The sequence below is a fragment of the Schistocerca piceifrons genome, chromosome 2 (genome assembly GCF_021461385.2).
Source record: "Schistocerca piceifrons isolate TAMUIC-IGC-003096 chromosome 2, iqSchPice1.1, whole genome shotgun sequence".
Lineage (NCBI taxonomy): Eukaryota > Metazoa > Arthropoda > Insecta > Orthoptera > Acrididae > Schistocerca > Schistocerca piceifrons.
The window spans coordinates 805,058,931-805,080,394 of NC_060139.1; the positions used below are offsets into that span (position 1 = coordinate 805,058,931).

At 38.6% G+C, this 21,464-nt stretch overlaps 1 protein-coding gene across 1 annotated transcript in view; it reads left to right on the forward strand.

Annotated features, from left to right (window-relative positions):
* The window catches only part of LOC124775874 (peroxidase-like), a 152,158-nt gene that overhangs the window by 94,910 nt on the left and 35,784 nt on the right, over positions 1 to 21,464 (forward strand). The window contains exons 8-11 of the mRNA XM_047250707.1: positions 1,372 to 1,499; positions 10,899 to 11,012; positions 11,123 to 11,255; positions 16,184 to 16,311. Of these exons, the coding sequence (XP_047106663.1) occupies positions 1,372 to 1,499; positions 10,899 to 11,012; positions 11,123 to 11,255; positions 16,184 to 16,311 (503 nt within the window). The remainder of the gene's footprint in view (positions 1 to 1,371; positions 1,500 to 10,898; positions 11,013 to 11,122; positions 11,256 to 16,183; positions 16,312 to 21,464) is intronic.

Genomic DNA, 21,464 nt, shown 5'->3' on the forward strand with positions numbered 1-21,464 from the left:
TTCACTTCCAGCGCAGAAAGAGTCACATTCGAACCCCGTGACGAATCAGGGTTAGTCTCTTCACTCGTTTCAAAATACGAAAAGAAAATAACGAATAACGCACAACTCAAAACAAAACGGAGTACACAAGACATTCGGTAACGGCGGCAGCGCAATTGTTCGCTGAGGTTGGCATTGTAAACGTCGTAGCTCAGGCCTGACCTCTACCGTTATCTTACGCCATCATTTATCACCCCCCCCCCCCCCGCCCCTAAAACTGACACGTAAAAATGTCCGCATATTACACACCTACGACGCCAAGAGGAACCCCATACGGTTCGTTTTTAGTAGGCAAGCACAGTATAACGCAGTGCATTGTGCCTTATGCTGTACGCACTGCGATTGTGAACTAGTGTGGTTACAGTAAATCCCATAGCGGTGTGTTAACAGTTTTTAATATACGGACGACTTAGAATTTGTGTAAAATGCCTCCAAAATATCATCACCATTTTTAGAAGGAGTGCTTACTGATTATAAAAGGCTGGCTTTTAGATAAAGGGAAAGTTTAGTGCAAATTTTGCAAAGTAGTCCACGCAGTGTGCCAAAATTAACAATATACAGCATTATCTACTGCATTTAGTACATCAGGAAGGTTGGACCAGTTTGTTGAGTTAAGCTGGGTTTCTGACAAATCAAGAGATGCCGAAGCTTCTCTCAAACTTTTTGTTGCATGTCATTCATCAGTATTACGTATTGACGATTTGGGTGAACTCTGAAAAGTTCACTGACAGTCCAGCTGCAGCGAATATTCATCTGCACAGAACAAAATGTTGTGCATTAATGGAGTTTCTGTTAGGTCCTCATTTTGAGACATTATTGTTAGAAGGCATAGGGAGTGGAGGGTACAGCGTACTTATTGACAAATGGAATGGCATCAGTGCTACCAATATTTTGGAAATTGCATTGGTGTAATTTCCTGGCAAGAAATGGGGCCTATTATTCTCTCATCGCTAATACCACACCACACTCCTATTTTTTGATCACGCGGGGGTGTCTTGTGTATTAGGTTTGGCTTTTCAGAACTCCAATAATTGCTGTTTTGTGAATCACCATGTTCACTTAGGTGGAACCATATTAGAAAATCATTTGCATTATTTTGACTAATAGGTGTGATAATAATGATTCCAGATGTTGAAAGAATATTTCTGAACTTCCCAGTGCTGATCTATATGCAATAAGTTGCAACAACTCACAAACCATTGTGTAACATTTAAACAAAATTCTTGAGCATCTGTAGAAATTTAATTCCTATTACTGTCCAGTATAAGAGTGCAATAAATAAGAATGTGGGCAACACCAGATAGCTTGAGCATATATGTTTGTGTTTTGCAGGTGACATTCGAGTAAATGAGCAACTAATATTGACTGTTCTTCACACAGCATTAGTTAGAGAGCATAACAGGATTGCAAAAGAACTGTCTTACATAAATCCACACTGGTCCGATGAAAAACTTTACCAGGTAATGAAATAATTCCCTATAAAATCTTAAACTTCTATTATTATCATAATAATGCAGAAAGTTGACAGCCATAATTTTACATTTTCTACTTCTATCATTGATAGAAAATGGTTATCACTTGTCTGATAAACCTCTACTGGTGAAAAAAAGGCCCCTCCCCTACACAGCTTCACGATCAATGTTTTGCACATTTGGAAAGAAAAGCAGTGTCTCTTCCAGTGTGCTGAAGTCCTTGTGAGGCTTCCACAGCAATGGTGTCCAGCAACATATATACAATGCTCTATCTCCACACATTCATAACACACCTCTTACATCTGCCGAACAGCAACAAAAGAATGCCCCTTAATCTTTTAGGACTGAAAGATCAAAATCATATTCTCCTCCAGGCCTTCAGCTGCCTTTCTTCATGCCTTGAAATTGGAATACCCTCACTACAATTCCTTTCATCCCTCCAAAAGTAGTATTCCTCAGACCATCCAACCTATACAACATCTTTGTCTAGTCTCATACCCGTCATGCCCCTCCAACCCCTGCCTTATAGGTCATATCTCTGTGGAAGACCCAGATGCAAGGCTTGTTCTGTCATCCACCAACTGTATCCTATTCCATTTCTGTGACTGGTATTTCTTACCTATTGAAGGCAAGGCCACCTAAATCAGTTGTCTCCTATGACAAATTCACTGTGAACACTGGAGAGCTCTCTATGTAGGCATGATATTGAACAATCTATCTGATCAGATGAACAATCATTGCTGAATTATGGTCAAAGATGAATAAGACCAACCAGTTGCAGAAAATGTTGTGCAGTATAATATTGTTGACTTCAACAACTGCTACATAACTAGGGCCATTTAACCCCAACCCCATGGTTTCAGCCTCAATTAGTTCATGTTCTTCACCTGACTTCCCAACGTATCCTCATGTCTCACCACATTCCACCATCCTGCCCTGTCAGTTATCCTTTCAGTCCCTCCATTATTTTTCCTCTCAACCCTAGCTCCACTGTTGGAATATTTCATTCACTCTTACTCTTTCTCTGGCTCCTCTGCTTCCCCATATAGTTTCCCCTATTCCTGTATCCCTTCTCTTCTCAAACCCCTGCTCCATAGGCTCCTGTGGAAGATCCAGCTGCGAGACCTGCCCTGCTTCCACCAACTATATTGTATTCTTCATCTATAACAGACCTATGTGAGTGTGGAAGGACAGAGGTTTGGTGCCTAGTACCTCCTTGGATTATTTCTGAGGTAAGGTCGTCTGTGTTGAGGTCCATTCAGCCTTGTGAGACCATGTTAGAAGCTGCCTGAATAATGAAGCAGTGGTATTATCAGGTTTATCTACTGGCAATAATGGCTGGAGTGGTTGGTAGCATGCTGACCATATGTCTTGTGATAATAGATCATTCCTCATACTCTTTGTAGGCAGCAGTTGCATAGTTGGAATAGACTTAAGGCCTAATTCACGAGTGGAGTTTACATTTACGTTTACTCTCCCCTTTCCTCTCAGTGTTGTCTCTGGTAATCTTCTAACTTGTCCCTTCATGCATCTACTTATTTCACCCTAGCAAACTTACCTGTCCATCCCTCCTACTTCTCATTCTACACTTTCTCCATTTAGCCATTACCCACACAGCCAATATTGCTATTCGTTTTAGTTAGACGACAGCATTAGGAGACTGCAGCAGTTATATATGAACGAGCTGCTTGCATGTTTGTTAGCTCTGATGGAGGACTTGGTTTGAGAGCTAAGTGATTTTCTGTCTCTCTACATTCCTCTCTATTCCTTAGCATTTTCTCTGTTTGGTGAGTAATGGTCTCTTATTATATACATTTTATGTTTCATCCTGGATTTTCTGTCTGCATTATATAACAATCAAATAAAGATAGAAAGAACCTCTGATTGAAAGTTATAGCTAGAAAAACCTATGAAAATACTTGCTTTTAGAACCACAATCACACTACTTAATTCCTGAATATTTTGCCGCTGCAGACACTCCTCTACCTTTTGCAGAATTAAGAAATTTGAAATTCCTGAACCTAGCATCTCTGACAACATTGATTCATGTATGTATTCATTGCTGCAGGTTGGGTAGCAGTTTTTCTATCTTTAATTGATTGCAGTTTCATTTTGGAGTGCCTTTTCTTTTATATGGAACAGCAGTACTATATAATTACAGATTATTACAATTACAAACAGTTGCAGTTGCTTACAAATCCTGAAAATAAATAATAAAAGCCTCTTGCAATATTAAATCACATGCATAAAATTTCTTGTTGTCCCGATAGATAAAATGTTGAAACAGACTCACTGATAAAATTTCCTACCTTCCAGACTTCACAGAAGATCTCCAGTGAAACTTCAGAAAAAAAGGATATTGCAGAGACATGGCTTAGTCAAAGCTTGGGGTGTGTTTCCAGAATAAATTTTTCACTCTACAGCAGACAGGCCCAGTTCTGGAAGGAGGGGGGGGGGGGGGGGGGGGGGGAGCGGGAGGGCAAACTGGGGTATCTGCCCTGGGCAGCAATTTCAGGAGGTGCCAAATTCTTATTCTTGAAGGAAAAAACCTTGTTTCACAAAGCACATCCAGCACACATTGGCATTCTGATTATTCATATGATTTTCAAACGCATACCTGTGGGTTTTCGAACGTTTCTGAACACAATCTAAGTTGATTTCTGAACAAATCATTAGTTGATTTTTGAATGCCTTCATGGAGTACATGATGTCTCTGCCAGGGGAATCCCCATCGCATCTAGAAGTAAAAAAACTTTCCTGCAGACAAAAGACCGTACGAGCTGAGCCGAATAAGCCCAGACGGTGATTGCCTTTATGTGGTTGATTTGGTGTGTGAATGATATGTGTTGGTATACTTATTAGCAAAATCCATAGCTTCAGACTACCAGAGTGGAAATAAACGACTAACAGGAATAACAGTTAAGAAAGATTACATATTATCTTCTCGGCATATCCAAGAAAATGAAATTCTGACAGAAAATTTTTGCCAGATTGCTACACTACTAAGGGCCAGTTGTAAAGGCCTCAATTAGCAGCTGCTTAAGTTCTATTCTCGGAATAGAATGAAAAAGTGTTGTACAAACACGTAATAGTGCCTAACCAGTGAATAAACGCGGGAAAACTAAACCGGTAATTCTGGTGGGGTTAGTGAAGTTAACAGGCGAGTAAGTTTTGATTATGGCAGGAATTATTGATGACAAGATTGTTTGTTAGAACGAGGAAGGAGAAGAAATGAGGACATCACACTAATTATATGGACGAATATGACAATTCCAAATTTATATAAAAATTTTGTACTATTACTACTTTTGAATCTCTTGCTTGAGAAACTGGAGCATATGAATGCAATGTGAAACTACTTTCTAAGATAAAACTTTTTGCTTGTAGTATCTAATGATTGAAGAAATGTGTACTGTCTTTACAGGTTTTATGTTTCCTATACTTTATTTTATGTCACACAAAAGAGGAAGTTATTAAGTGATCGGGAATAAAGATGTAAATTTTCGGACGAGTTTGTAGCCCCTAGTCACAAATAATCCCACCCAGTTTTTTTTTAAAGGGGGGGGGGGGGCAGTAAGATGTCAAACCAGCCGACGGGAGCAGGAGAGGCACCGCACTGTCCTAAGTATAGGTTTGATGGCTTCATTACAACATATACACATACATCTACATCATACTCCGCAAGCCACCTAATGGTGTGTGGCGGAGGGTGCTTTCGCTACCACTATCTGATCCCTCCGACCTTGTTCCACTCGCAAATAGGTGCGCAGGAAGAAAGATTGTCGGTAAACCTCTGTATTGGCTCTAATTTCTCGAATTTTTTCCTCGTGGTCAGTATGTGCGATGTATGTGGGTGGAAGTAATATGTTGTCCGACTTTTCCTGAAAAGTGCTGTCCCGAAATTTTAATACTAACTCTCTCCGTGATGCACAATGCCTCTCTTATAACGTCTGTCAGTGGAGTTTGTTTAGCATATCCGTAACGCTCTCTCGCCAGCTAAACGATCCTGTAACGAAACGCGCCACTCCGCCACTCTTCGTTGGATCTTCTCTATCTCCTCTATCAGTCCTACCTGATGGTGATCCCAGGTAGATGAACAGTACTCAAGAATCGGGTGAGCAAGCACCTTATAAGCGTGGCTGAAATATATTTCCTTAAGATTCTTCCTATGAATCTGAGTCTGGTGTCTGCTTTTCCCAGTATTTTTTTTATATGGTCATTCCACGTAAGGTCGCTCTAGATAGTTACGCCTACATATTTTAGGGCAGACTCTGCCTCCAGCTGTTTGTCATCAATAGTGTAGCTGTATAGTAGTGGGTTTCTTTTCCTATGTATGTGCAGTATGTTATTTATTTATGTTCAGCGTCAACTGCCAGAACCTGTACTAATCGTCAATTCTCTGCAGGTCGTTCTGCAAATTCTTCCTGTCTTCTGACGTTGCTACTTTGGTATAGACAACTGCATCATCTGCAAATAGCCTTAAAGAGCATCTGACGCTTTCTACTAGCTCATATATAGGCTTATTGTAAACAGCAATGGTCCTATCACATTTCCCTGTGGCACTTCGGATATTATCTTTACATCTGTCGATTTTGTTCCGTTAAGAGTGACGTGTTGAGTTCTGCCTGCAAGAAAGTCCTGAATCCAATTGCAGGTCTGCTTCGATACTCCCCCCCCCCCCCCCCCCCTGTAAGCTCGTATTTTTTTCATTAAACGGCAACGGCAAAGCGGGCCGGTGTCAAATGCCTTACTGAAATCAAGGAACACGGCATCAACCTGAACATCGTAGTCCACAGCGCTGTGGATTTTATGGAGGAACAGAGTGAACTGAGTTTTGCAGGATCTTTGTTTCCAGAATCCATGTTTATTTTTATAGAGGAGACTTTCATTTTCCAAAAACGTCATAATTCTTGAGCATAAAACATGTTCCATAATTCTACAACAAATTGACGTCAACGATATAGGTCTATAATTGTGTGGATCTGTCTTGCGGCCTTCCTTAAAAATGGTAATGACCTGCGCTTTTTTCCAGTCATTAGGTACTTCTCGTTGCTCAAGCGATCTACGATAAATTACTGCAAGAAGGGGAGCAAGTTCTTACGCATAATCTTTATAGAGTCTTATGGGTATCTCATCTGGTCCTGATGCCTTTCCACTACTAAGCGATTGTAGCTGCTTTTCAGTTCCACGATCTGTTATCCCAATATCTGCCATTTCGACTTTCGCACAACGAAGTGAAAGGAGGGAGAATGTTACGATCCTACGCGGTGAAACAACTTCAGAAGACCGAATTCAGTATTTCGGCTTTCTCTCTGTTATCTTCCGTTTCGGTGCCGGTGTGGTGGCTGAGATAATGAATAGAAGATTTTGACCCACTTACTGATTGACATACGACCAAAATTTAATAGGGCTTTTACTCATGTCGGTTGGCAACGTCTTACTTTCAAAATCATTGAACACTTTTCTCATTGCTCTCCTTACGCTCATTTTCGCTTCGTTCAGCTTTTGTTTGTCAGCTAGGTTTTTACTTCTCTTGAATCTGAGATGAAGTGCTCTTTGTTTAGGAAGTGCTTTTCCAACATGGCTATTAAACCATGGTTGATCTTTCCCATCCCTTAAAACTTTACTCCGAGCAAACTTGTATAGGTCATGTTGAACGAAGCTTTTGAATTTTTTTCCACTTGCTCTCCACACCTTCGTTCCCATCACCGGATATTAGATGCTGACTGCTGAGGAATTCTGAAATTTGTATCTTGTCACCCCTGCTGAGCAAATATATCTTCCTACCCTTCTTAAGATTCCTTGTAGGCTGTCACAGCCTTATGATCACTGATACCTTCCTCTCTGTTTGTAGCCAGGAGGTCTAAGACGTTACCCTCTCGATTTTGTTCTCTATCTGCTCAAGGTAGTTTTCAGACAAGACATCTAGAACAATGCCACACTAATCACTGTCTCTGGCAGCAGTTTTGATGATGCAATACTCCCAATCTATATATGATGAGTTGAAGTCACCCCCTATCACAGCGGCATGATCAGGAAAATTAGTAATGATATTCTGTAAGTTCTGTATGAAGCGCTCTACAACTACAGATCCTGACCCAGGTTGTCTATAGAAGAACCCGATCACCATTTTTAACTGTTCTTTGATACTCAATTTCACTGAGATTAATTCACATTCGGAATCCGTGATAACCTCGCTAGATTTTATCGAATTTTTTATTGCAATAAATATGCCGCCACCAGTGGCGACTAACCTATCCTTACGATAAACATTCCAATCTGAACTTAGAATTTCATTGTCACTGACGTCTGGTTTGAACCAGCTTTCTGTTCCCAGTACTATCTGTGCATTATAACCTTCAGTATGTGACGCTAATTCTGAAACATTTCCTTGGATGCTCCTGCAGTTTACTAAAATCATTTGAATCTTTTCTATCTCTGATCTACGAGGACCAAGATTCTCTGAGGTCACTGTGGCTGATTTAACAGGCAAATCGTCTTTGATCCCAAGGGAGAGGTTCTCTCACCTAAAAAACTCCATGTGTACGCCAGACGTACTCCGCTACCCTAGTAGCATCTTCCTGTGTGTCATGCCCGCCTGACCTATTAAGGGAAACCCTACAATTCTGCACCCAATAGTGGAGGTCGAGAAATTTGCATCCAACACCGTCGCAGAGTCATCTGAGCCTCTGGTTTATACCTTCCACTCTGCTCCAAACCAGAGGTCCGTGATCAACCCTGGATACGATGCTACAAATAGACAGCTTAGCCAGCAACCTGCGTGCGTTGCTGGTTGCCTTCACCAAATCAGCCAGGCGCCGAAAGGAGCTGAGGATGGCCTCAGAACCCAAGCAGCAGGCATAATTCGTGGTGACATGTATCACTACATGCAGCCGGCTGCACCCAGTGCACTCGATAGCTGCTGGCAGGGCCTCCTCCACATCACAGATGAGACCTTTCAGCAAACATACTGAAAGCACACTGGAATTCTTTCCCACCTTGCCTGCTGTCTTCCTGAGGGGCTCCATCACCTGCCTAACATTCGAGCTCCCAATGACAAGCACCTTTTGTACTTGTCCAGACTGGGCAGGAAAAACTACCACTGGCCCAACAGGAGAGGCATCCCATGCTGGCTCAGAGTTTTCATCAACACTAGGTAGCAGGTTGCACCTGCTGCTAAGACATAGGGAGCCAGCTGCATGGCTTGCTTCCTCTTTTGCATTCCGCCCAGTGACACGTGAACCCAACACTGTCTGCCACCCGCTCTGGAGTGAGGACGGACTGGTTAGACGTTGCGTATCGGAAGCCGCAGTGATGTCCAGATCACCAGGGGATTCCAGTGGCACCAAGGGCGTCATAGGTCTTGTCGCTGGTGCTCCGACATCACAGCAACTTTGAGCATTAGCTAGTAGCTTGTCGATGGTAGCCAACGCAGCTACATGTTTGAATCCCACAGAGTGAAAAACGATGATATGTGATAGAAGAATGCTGTGTGAAAAAGCATGGCACTGCACTTTGGCACACTTAAGACAAATGAGATGTCCTACATTTCCATGAAATTATGTGTTTTATATATCAAACTGTTCAGAAAGATGTGTGCTACGAAATGAATATATTTAGAAAAACAGATTTTTAAAAATTTTCGATGTCCTACCTGAAACGTTCGAGGGGGGAGGGGGGGGGGTGCCAGTAACTAGCTTTTGCCCCGGTTCAGAACTATCATAGATCCAGGGCTGGCAGCAGATTGTGTGCTGGTATGAAACTTCCTGGCATATTAAAACGTGAGTGTCATACCTCATTTCTTACCTTCCAGACCACACAGTTCTCGAGCAAAACTTGTGGGACTACCAATCCTGGAAGAAAGGATATTGCAGAGACATGGCTGATCACAGTCTGGGGATTGAAACGGCAGGGAATGGAAGGTGTTTTTGGTTATACGGGACACATTTCAATTCATCATTTATTAACAGAAAACTAATCTGAACACATCATTGTAAGAGTGATTTCACCCTGGCTAATCACAACCGTTTTATCTTGAAACATATTTGATCACATTTAGCTGTAATACAATAAATCTTTGATCTTTTTACTGGTAGCAATTTGTATGGCTGCAAGCTCTCATGAATGTGAAAAACAATAACTCAGTCATACATACACTATTAAGGCATAATGATTCACCAAACTTGATAATAAACTGAGTGTTAATGACCAATACTAAAACAAAAATATTATAATGAATATTTAAATTTACAATAGCACCAACAACTCCCCAGCCAATGGTACCTTTTCCTTGTGAATCATGAAAGATATTTACATGTTATCAGCAAATTCTTCAAAGTTAATGTGAAAGCAAAAACTCTACATAAGGAAGATATGGGACATGTACACCAATTAGCTTGACACTCATTGAGTTGGTTGCATAATGTTGGATAACAATAGAAAATGAAGCAATGGATTATAATTTGTGCCATGGCCGGGACCCGAACCCATGTCTCCTGTTTACAAGGCAGACATGCTGACCACTACATTCATATGTCTCCAGGAAAATTTAACTCCATCAGATGTTTACATAATGTTGGTGCAACTAGCTACATTTTAGAGAGTTGAATGGTGGCACACTGAGGTCAATAACATATACCAAATCAGCTGATACCTACCTCATTGCTACAAGGGCAATAAATATTGAAAGGTATTGGAATGTTGGAAAGCTTCACAATTAACATCTCAATAAAACATGATATTCTTCTGCACCACTTAAAACACATGTTTACAGACATAGATAAAGAAACAACAAGCCAAACTGAACACTAACTTCTAAAATTAGTGGTGAATGAGACTGAAGCTTAACACTACAAAACAGGCTTCTCACTTGTACCAGAGACAAAAGCACTCACATACATAGTTTAATAAAAACACTAGCTCATGCTTGGAGAGTACACTAACACAACTCAAGGAATGACAAAAACACAACATAAAAGTCACCAGACAAAAGCACAATGCCGTTAACCACAATAACTGATAAAATGATGCCACTCACACACGTGATTGCCTTCTTGCACCCTCACCTGATAAACATGCTAATGTAATCCTGTCACTTTCACATCCACACCAACTGGGACATGGCAGGTGCCTTATCCATTTTGTTACAGATGGAACTATGTCTCCTGAAATATAAATAGAACTACTTTCCAGCATATCTTTCTTTGCATAAATTTATTATTAATATTTCATGCATTAATGATACAGGATAAATTAGTTGAATTTCTGTTCTGTTTTACTTGAGCAGTTATAATTGTGCTTGTGGGTGCAGTCCATGGCACTTTTATCACAGTGAATTGTATTTAAGTGTTATTATTCAATCATGTAACTTTGAAACTTTTGTTCTAGGAGACAAGACACATTATTGCAGCACTTGTCCAACACATTACATATCGTGAGTTTTTACCCATGCTCCTGGGGCATAATTCAATGGAAAAACATGAGCTTTCATTGTTGGATGAAGTAAGAGTCTTATTATCTCCAGCATGACATCACACATCTAGTAAAATGAAGATAAAATTAAAAGGCAGAATATAATTTTTGTAAAATACCATACATTTTTCTGTTTTCAGGGTTATTTGAATAAGTATGATCCAACGGTAGATGCTACGATGTCATCATCATTTGTTACAGCAGCCTTTCGATTTGGCCATTCTTTGTTACCAAATGTTGTTCAGCGCTGGAGTGTGAATCATAGGTTCATTGGTAAATATCTTTAGAATAATCTTCTGTAATGTTCCTAGTAAAATTAAACATTGTACTGCTGTGAATAAATACTAAGTGACCCAAAAATCGATTAATATTTGAAAATGCATGAATTCATAGAATAAAGTAGGTAGAGAGGTGAAATGTGACACACATGCCTGAAATGACATAGAGTGTTACTGAAAACAAAAACTTGTGCTAAAACTGGCCAACAGATGGCACTGGGCCAATGAGGCCCATTTCACACTCTGGGGTGTGTCATTACCCACAACTGCAGAATTTTGGCTACCGAAGTTCCTAGAACTGTCATGGAACCTCCGTTGCATGGCGAGAAAGACACTGTGTGGTGTGGATGTACCACATCAGTCATGATTAGACCCTTTTTCTTTGGGGAAATGTGGGGCACTGCTTTTCAAACTGTCAGCATAGTGGGTGCGAGGTATGCTGATAAGTTAAAGAATCACATCATCCATAGCTTGGCTGTTAAACACCTCCCAGATGGTACGATTTTTATGCAGGATGGCACTCCATCTCATATTGCTATACATGTGAAAGATCTCTTGCATACATTGCTTGGTGATGATCAAGTGCTGAGCTGCCATTTGCATCATTCTTGACCTCCCAGGTCCCCAGACCTCAATCTGTGTGATTATTGGTTATGGGGTTAGCTGAAGTTGCAAGGCTACCACAATCGTCTAACCTCATTAGGGATGTTAACAGACAACATCCAATGGCAATGTCTCACTGGACCTACTGACGTGCTGTACAGTGCTGTTCACAGTATTGTCCCTTGACTACAGGCTTGTTGATGAACAATGGCCAACATGTTAAGCATTTGTTATGGAGAACACCATCTTTTGTAAAAATCAATTGCTGTGCTAAACATTATATTTGTATCATATGACACACCATCTGTTCATTATTTTGTGCACTGTTTTTGTTTTGATAAAATATCATGTCATTTCAAGCATGTATGTCAATTCTTATCTCTCTACCTACTTTATTCCTTGAAGTACTGAACTTTCAGATGTTAAGAGACTTTTGTGTCATCCTGTATATTCCTTTCACAAACAACCATATCCAAATTCTTGGTAGTTGCATGTGTTTCTGACTGACAAAAAAACTGCAGATGAACAGCACCATTGGAAACGCAGCAGTGCTTACAGAAACAGTTTGACAAGCACTTCACTCTTCCAATATATGTTTTCATTCCACACTTATTGCTCTTATTCTGTATTCTGGAATTCACAGACAATTTTGAATATGTAGCTCCTGTGTGCATGCCAGTAAATTGTACGGAATCAGCACAGTTAGATGTGTCAATGTGACAGAATGCAGAAAGGAGCTAATGTGTTTGTTGGGTGTGCACATAATCAAACCATGAATGAAGTTGCCTGGTTTTTGGTATATCAATGCGAACTGCCTGATGTGTCTACAGGGAATGATATGCCACTCACAGTCATTTAACCTGGTGTACGAACAAGGGTTGTGAACTTATCCTAGTCAACACGGGCTATAGAAAAGTGCCTCACCTCATCAGTGACAGGAATTGCTGTGAATGCAAGTCCAAGTCATCCTATTTCTGAGGATAGGGAACTGCTGGCAATGGAAATTTGAAGTAGAATATCGCACAGAATGTCATTGCTCACGGAGAAGCATTAAGTTGCACATCTTCAGTGGACCAAACAACAAAACTGGACAGTAGGTGAATGGAGGCATGCATTGTTGTCTGATAAGCTGCAATTTTACCTCTTTTGAGATGAAACAAAGCATCATGAGTGCACAAAAAATACAAATTCCTTGTAGAAGATGTCATTTTGAAGCATGGAACACCCCATGTGATGTTATCTGATTGTAGATCATATTTTCGGTGGAGACTAGTAGCAATGGTTATTTTGTGGTACATTACCCACAGGGTGACTACTGCCTGTCACCCACAGATAAATGACCACACAGAATGCTTTAATAAGACATTGGCAGATATGCTCTCAATGTTGATGCTGAACAGAGAGATTTGGTGAAATTTACATATAACACAGCAAAGCGATACACTACAGGCTTCACACTGTTCTTTCTGCTCTGTGGTCATAAGACCAAAATGACACTGGGTATACTGTTCCCATTTCAGTTGGATAGTACTTAAGATAAGTAAGTGAAACATCTCATCACCAGTACCCAAGAAGCAAGTGAGCTGGAACACATATGGTCCTTGGACACCCAGGGGAAGGATTGAGAGCACTGTAGTGCCAAACACCCACCAGTAAGATAAAGCCCAGCAGACACCAGCCAGTGAGATACATTTTATTCCTTTGTGGGAAGTGGGACTATCAGAAAAGTCCCTAAAATGCTACTTTGGACTGTATTGTATTCTTTGTCACTTGTTGGATTATGATCCTCCATCAAGAAGACAAAGGTGCAGAATGTTATCTGAGTCACTTTATGAACCCTACTATAGTGCTCAGGTTAGTTGGAGCTTCCCTTTCAAGGAAACTTTCAGCTGGTGGGGCTACGTTGAATGCTCATCCTATTGAAGAAGATGTGACAATTTGACCCATCTAGGATGCTGCAGTTGGCTCCAATGACAACTTTTGACACAGCAGGAAAGGCAACAAAGCCATGAACTATGCTGCATATAGATGCAATGACAGCAGTCTCTATCCAGCAAGAAGTTCTGTTCCATCTCTACAGTATATTGGTGTCTGTAAAAAACATGCTTTTAGTGCTAAGGGTTGTACTCTATTGACAATCCTGCTTTTGGATTTACTCTTGATTGCATTTAGGATGTAACAATATCTTAATACTTGAAAATCAATATGATATTTTTTACAACAAAAAAAATAATTTATATTTATGCTTGTACTAATGGCACATCCCAGTTATACAATATAACCACACACATGCAAACTCATTTATGCTAAAAAATTCACTGATAGTGTAGAATGAATGTTGCAACAGGTATTCTTTCAATTTGCTCTTGAATTTTAGTGCACTGGCCAACAGTCCTGTCTCATAATTTATTAGTTTTCTCAGCTGAATTTTCTTTTGATAGCCAAAGTTATCATGTCTTTGGGATTTAACACCTATGTGGAATACGACTCATTGTATTCACTCACAGTTCCTTGCAGGTTGGAAAATTGGCATGCACTTGCACTTTTAATGCAATTTTAATGGATCTGTCGGGCACCATACCAGAATATCTTTCCGTGTGCAGTATGTCATCGGCTTGGAGAATTATTGAAAGACAGAAATAAATCCATGTCATATACAGTCTCTATGAGAAACAGTTATCTTTATCTTCTTCTTCTTTCTTTTACTGTTTTTCTGCCTCAGGGAAGTATAATAGCATCACTTTAGTTTTTGAGGCATATGAAAGAAACCATACAGATGGTGAATTTAGATTGTTCACTGCTGATGCATTTGTCTGCAGAAAAATATCAATACACCTTAACAGAAAAGAGATAATGAAATTCCGACTATTTATAGCAAGTGAACACACAAAATCCAGAAGGAAAATTATTAATAATTAAGCTATAACTCATTTTGGTTTAGTTTAGGTTTCCCCAAACAAATTTTATAGCCATAAAAACACTGAAAGCAAAATTGTTACTTTAGAAAATCCCCATCCTAGGTTTTATGGTAATAAGATAGAAATATCTGTTTTGTGAAATGCTTACTAAAATAAGTGCAATTTGGTTATTTCTCCAATGTTTGACCTTCACTTGTTGTAAAGCCAGTGAAGAGAAAAAGACCAGAAGTGTTCAGCTATAGCATTAACAATAAATTGCTGAATCCATTCTCATTAATTTCATCTAAAGCTAGCATTATGACTTGTCACTTGACTAAACACAGGTGCAGTGTACAGATGACTTTGGTCTGCTGGAAGAATTCTGGGAAGTGTAACACATCTAAAGAAGACCCTAAACAATATTATCATGCAATTTATTCTTGTACTGAAGTGTTTTCTGTCCTGATATTGATCTGAAGGAATGTGATGGAAGAGAGATAGTGGTGTCCAGAATGAATCATTTATTCTGCAGTGGAGTGTGTTTTGTTTTGAACCTTCCTGACAGATTAAAACTATTTGCTGGACCAGAACTCAGTTATGAAGCATTGCCTTTCATGGGTAATTATATTAAATCAGGATAATTTATTTGCTATTAGATCAACAACAAAGTTTTTCTGTAAACATTTGTGTTGGAATGGTTATTACACATCTTGCAGTGATGTATCATAATTTATATGCAGTTGTTCTTATACATTCTCACGACCTTATGGATGTCTAATGTGTATAGCTTACAATGATGGGCAGAAAATAATATGTTTACAATGGATAATTGCCCTTAGTTTATTAGAAAGCTGTTATCAATGGTTTTTAGTGAAGTTTTAACCACTTTACTTGTGTTCAATGTAAGATTGAAAGTGACAACTGACACTGTGAATAAACTTACAAATCCTCTCTCTTGTCTGTTCATGATGGTGATTTGAAATGGACTGAGGAAATTTTGAACCTAAAAATAATCTCATTAAATTACTGTATGAATTAAACTGTGATACACTGGGCTGTAAAAATAAATATTAAGTGAGAAGCTTGTTAATTTCTAACTTCGTTCACTCCAGTTCTCTGAAGCTGGATTCAGTACTGATAATTCAAATACCTTAGAACTGTTATCACAGCACTCTTTGAACACCATTACCTGAAATAAAACTGGGAAATTTAGTTGTTATTAGTAACTGAATATTCTTCTAGTGTATTTTGTGAAGTCACATAATTTTCTTTTATCAGAGATTTGGGTGAACAAAAGCCTTTAATTTTAAAAAAAGTCTTCTGACTTCAAGAAAGATAATATAAGAATTTGTGAATGGCATATTGTATTGAACACATGTTGAAATGATTAGTACCTGCTTGCCATTTCTCTCTAACATTTTAGGTGCTCAGCGTCTGAGTGGAATGTTAAAACAGCCATTTGATCTTTACAAGCCCGGAAGATATGACCAGTATGTAATGGGAATGATTAACCAAGTGCCACAAGCAATGGATGATGGCATTACTCAAGAGGTAAGAAAAAAATGGTTACTTAATACATAAGAAACTCTCTTTGGACAAAATATCTTAATCAATGAAAACAAAGCCCACCTTAATCTAAAGAGGAAATTGCTGCTATGTATGTTATGAATTCCTTCTTTTCTGTAATACTTTAAGAGAAACATATATTTATTTCTGCTGCTTTTCCAGATTTTTATTACTTATTTTTCCACTTAGCTACAATAACAAACTTTCCATTTGCCAACTCTGGGATTTTTAATTTTTTATCATGTAGTCCTGTTTCATGTCACTGTAAGTCATCAACATTTTTCCAGAGAATAAATTGAGTTTTCAAGTACATTTCTGGAAGCTCCATCTGTGATTGCTGTTGAACTCAATGCATTTTCCAGCCTCAATGTTCTTTTATAAGAGAATATTTCTGGTCAAATGCTGTCAAGTCTGTGGTGAATATAGTGGGTTTTTCCAGCAATTCATTTTACAAATCCTTCAGTTCTCCAAATATCAGAGCATCTTTGTGGGGAGGTGCTTTGTCCTGTTGAAAGAATTTTCTTTTGTAGTTCAAGCTTCTTGTCACACATTATTTTCATCCAATTGGTTCATATTCTCACATTGACAAACATTGTTCCAGTTTGGTGATTTAGTTCCTTTATTATCCTGATGAGTATGTTGTTCTGTCCTAATTATACACAACATAAATATGTACAAGTTTACAAAATGGGAAGACAGTGTAACATAGGCTACAGTGGGTATTTGTTTACTAAAATATCCCCTTTGTGACACTTTCTCTTGCTGCACTAAATGTTTTGCTTCTGTACCTGAATGCTTTTGATGTTATCCAAATGTTTGACCACAAAATTTATAATTATGTCTTTATGATTTAGTTATTTTATTTTTTCTAACCAGATATTTTTCAAAGAATTTGTGATAGCAGGTTGTTCTGGAGATCCAAATCTATTTATTTAATTGCCGGCCGGTGTGGCCGAGCGGTTCTAGGTGCTTCAGTCTGGAACCGCGCGACTGCTACGGTCGCAGGTTCGAACCCTGCCTCGGGCATGGATGTGTGTGATGTCCTTAGGTTAGTTAAGTTTAAGTAGTTATAAGTTCTAGAGGGCTGATGACCTCAGATGTTAAGTCCCATAGTGCTCAGAGCCATTTGAACCATTTGTTTATTTAATTTTTAAATATTTTGTTTCAGTTACACTTAGCAACACTGGAACTTACATTTTTCATACTCTGTGTCAACAGATCACATGTTCATTTTGTTATGCTTGTATGAAAAAAATTGGGAAGGTCACGTGTCCTTCGCTGCTCTCATGATTTGAGGGAACGAACAGACCTTTATTGTGTGTGACAAAAATAGTAAGAAAAATACTAAATAAAATGTGTTTAGCTGTCAGAAGGACCATGCATGAAGACTTCAAAGATTACAATAGCAGAGTCTTATCAAAAGATTTCCCACAAAACCCAAAGAAATTCTGGTAATATGTAAAGGCTGTGAATGACAGCAAAGTTAGGTCCAGAGATTCATGAATGCACAGCTGCCAAAACGAGAGTAACAAACTAAAAGCATAAATGCTGAGCTCAATTTTAAAATGTTCCTTTACAACAGGAGATGCAGGAGTGTTATTTTTCTTATTTATATTCTAAAAGCGAATGCCTAGTTTATGCAGCCCCTCTCTTCTGTCATTGGCCGTTTGTTTCAGTTCCACGTAAATGTTATTTCCTATCTTCTTCTCCATGTCTTCTAAACACTTCATCCTAGGCTGTCCTCTTCCTTAATTTCTCAGCACTTTCCCTTAAAGAGTACTAATGATGAAGATGTTGTGTTTGATGACTTGAACAATAAATTTTATTTTTCTCTTTTCCATTCCTTTAAGAATCTTCTCTCTTTGTTTATTTCCCCTAAGACCTCCAGGTTGAATTTTCTTTCCATCCAGCTAGTTTTTGTCGTTTTCTGCCATATCCACATTTCAGCAGCTTGAAGGGGATTCATTTCCAATTCATCCATAGTCGAACTTTGACTTCCATAGAGCAGTAAACTGCATACAAATGATTTTGCAAAAGATTTTTTGATGTAGCTGTATTCATATGTGTGCTGCTTAAAATGTTTTTCTCAGTTGTAAATGCAGTTATTGTATTGGTTTTAATTTCTCCCATATTTTCTGTGCTACCATTACTTTCATTTTCTGTTCATTCACTTTTAATTTCCATAGTTTAAGAGTGTCTGATAGGACTTGTATCTTTCTATTTATTTCTTTTTTAGAGTCCGCAACTTTTATGATTTCATGAGCAAATCTGATGCAATGTGTCCTTTTGCAGTTGGCTTTTATTCCCTTTGTCTTCTCTAATCATTCTTCTGTCCATCCAGTCAATTCGTATTTTTTGTCAAAAACTTTTTCTGGGTCAGAGAAGGTAAGATAAGTTCTGGCATGTAATAACATTGATATTATTCTATAATTGGTGCATTCAACTGTCTTTCCTCTTTCAGGCATGGTAATTGTCCTGCATTGTGTGAATTCTTCTGATATGATCCCTCTTTCATAGCAGTTGCTTATTTCCCTGAATAACTGGGCTTTCATGTTGATACCAAAATGTTTCAGTAATTTTGCGTGAATATAACCAACAACGGTTGCTTTTCCTTCTTTGAGATTCTGAAGGGCACGTTCATGTCACATGGTTGGAGGACCTTGCATTTCTCTGTTACACTCATTGATGTCCTCAATTATATTATTTTCAGTCTTAGGTTTAGTATATCTTCTGTCATTTGAAGCTTTCTGGGTTCCAGTTTCATTTTTCCTAAAATCTCATTTGTTGCTTCAATTACCCCCATCCTGATATTATTCTACTGCATTCCATTAGCTATTTTATTGTTCATTTCTTCAAAAGTCGTCTTTATTGCTTTTCCTTTCAGTCTTTGTACTGTCCATTTCTTTTCGAGCAATCTCTCGATTCTTTTAAATCTAATATTGCACTTGGCTAACAAAAGTGTATGTCCATATCTTTGTCCAGATCTGGACAGCTATGCCATGATTTGATCTGATACCTATACCGTTGCTTCAGTAGGATGTAATGTAACTGAAAGCACCTTTTGTCTGGAATTTCCCATGTGTATGTACTTTTAAGAGGAACTTCAGATAATGTATTTGTATTAACCATATCATTTTGATTGCAGAAATCTACCAAATTTTCATCTATTTCTTTTGTTCCCCAAAGCCTAAATTTCCTGTGAACTTGTTGCCTTTGTAGGACCCTACTACTGCATTAAAATTGCCCATTATTGCAGCATTATCTTTTTCGCTAGTCAGGAATATTACCATAGTGAAATGAAACAAAATGTTCATATGGCACTGATGGTTGGGAGACCCCATCTGGGGAATTTTGGCTGCCTAGTTATAAGTCTTTTCAGTTGATGCCACATTGGGTGACTTGCTTGTTGATGATGATGAGAAAATGATGATGACAACAAAACACCCAGTCCCCAAGTGGAGAAAATCTCCGGCCCAGCAACTCGGACCCACAGCATAGCAGACAGATGCGCTGACCCCTCAGCTGAGGAGGCAGACACCATAGGGTAATTCTCATACTGCTTTAAAGATGAGTGGTGTAGGTGTTAGTGTAAAATGCATTCAGAAACATCTGAAATTAAACAAGATTCCGGTACCAAATGGAATTCCTGTCAGATTCTCTAAAGAATTTGTAAATATGTAGCTGAGTTAGCCTCATTTTAACCACATTATACCATAGATCCCTCTTACAAAAAATTATGTCAAGTAGTTGGGAGAGAGCACAGATCACATCTGTCTGCATGTTGCAGAAGTGATTCCAACATAATGTACAGTATCACTGATATCCATCTATTGTAGATTCTTCAAACATATTCTGATCTCAAATGTACTGTGATATCTTGAACAGAACAACTTTCTCTGTGTCAATGAGCATGCATTTGAAAACTTCGTCATGCAAAATCCAACTTGTGCTTTTTTCCACATGACATCCTGAAAACCATAGAGCAAGTCAGTCAGGTGGATGCTTCTGAAAAGTATTTGACTCAGTACCTTACCAACATAAATTATTAAAAGTATGAATGTATTGGGTATCAAACAACAATTGTGACTGGAGTAAATATTTCTTGGTACGGAAGATACCGCGTGTTATCTTGCATGGAGAGTCATCGTCAGAAGTGGAAGTAACTTCAAGTATGTCCCAAGGAATTTTATTGTGGCCCCTGTTGTTCATGTTTTATATTAGTGTCCTAATAGAAAATATCAGTAGTAACTTCAGACTTCACACAGGTGATGCAGATAATGAAGTACTATCAAAAAAAAGTTGCACAAATATCCAGGCAGATCTTCATATAGTTTTAAAGTAGTGCAAAGACTGGCAACTGTATTTAAATGTACAGGAATATAAAATTGTGCACTTTTCAACATTCAGAAATGTGATATCCTATGACTGCAATATCTGTGAGTCATTATTTGTCATTAACCTCATACAGTTACCTGGGTGTAAGAGTTTGTGGGGATATGTAATGATATGATCACATAGAATAAGGGCTACATAAAATGTGTGGTAGGCTTTGTTTGATTGGTAGAACAATGAGAAACTGAGTCATTCTACAAAGGAGATTACTTACAAATCACTCATGCATTCCATCTTAGAATTTTGCTCAAGCATGTGGGACCCAGACCAAACTGAACTAATAGATATTGAACGTTTACAAGGAAAGGCAGCACAATCATTTGGGAGGTTTCTTAGACTATTGAGAGAGCATCATGAAACTCCTGAAAAACTTAAATTGGCAGAGGCATGCAAATAGACCCCAAGACTTCTTGTGAAAGCCAACTTACAAAGTTTCAAGAGCCAGTGTTAAGTGAACAACCTGGGGATATTCTACAGCCTCTTGCTTATACTAACATGGAGACCATGAAAACAAGATTAAACCAATTGCAACATGCACACACATAAATTAAACAGTTATTCTTCTTGTATCCCATACATGCAGAGAATGTTGAGAAACCTGAATACTTGATACAATGGGAGATACTGCACATTTTGACTTCATCGTGGTTTACCAAGCATATGTGTGTATCTAGATGTAACTGTTTAATCAGTCTTTTGTAAATTTTCTTTATTCTTCCACATTTTTTGAGGATTTACTGAAATTT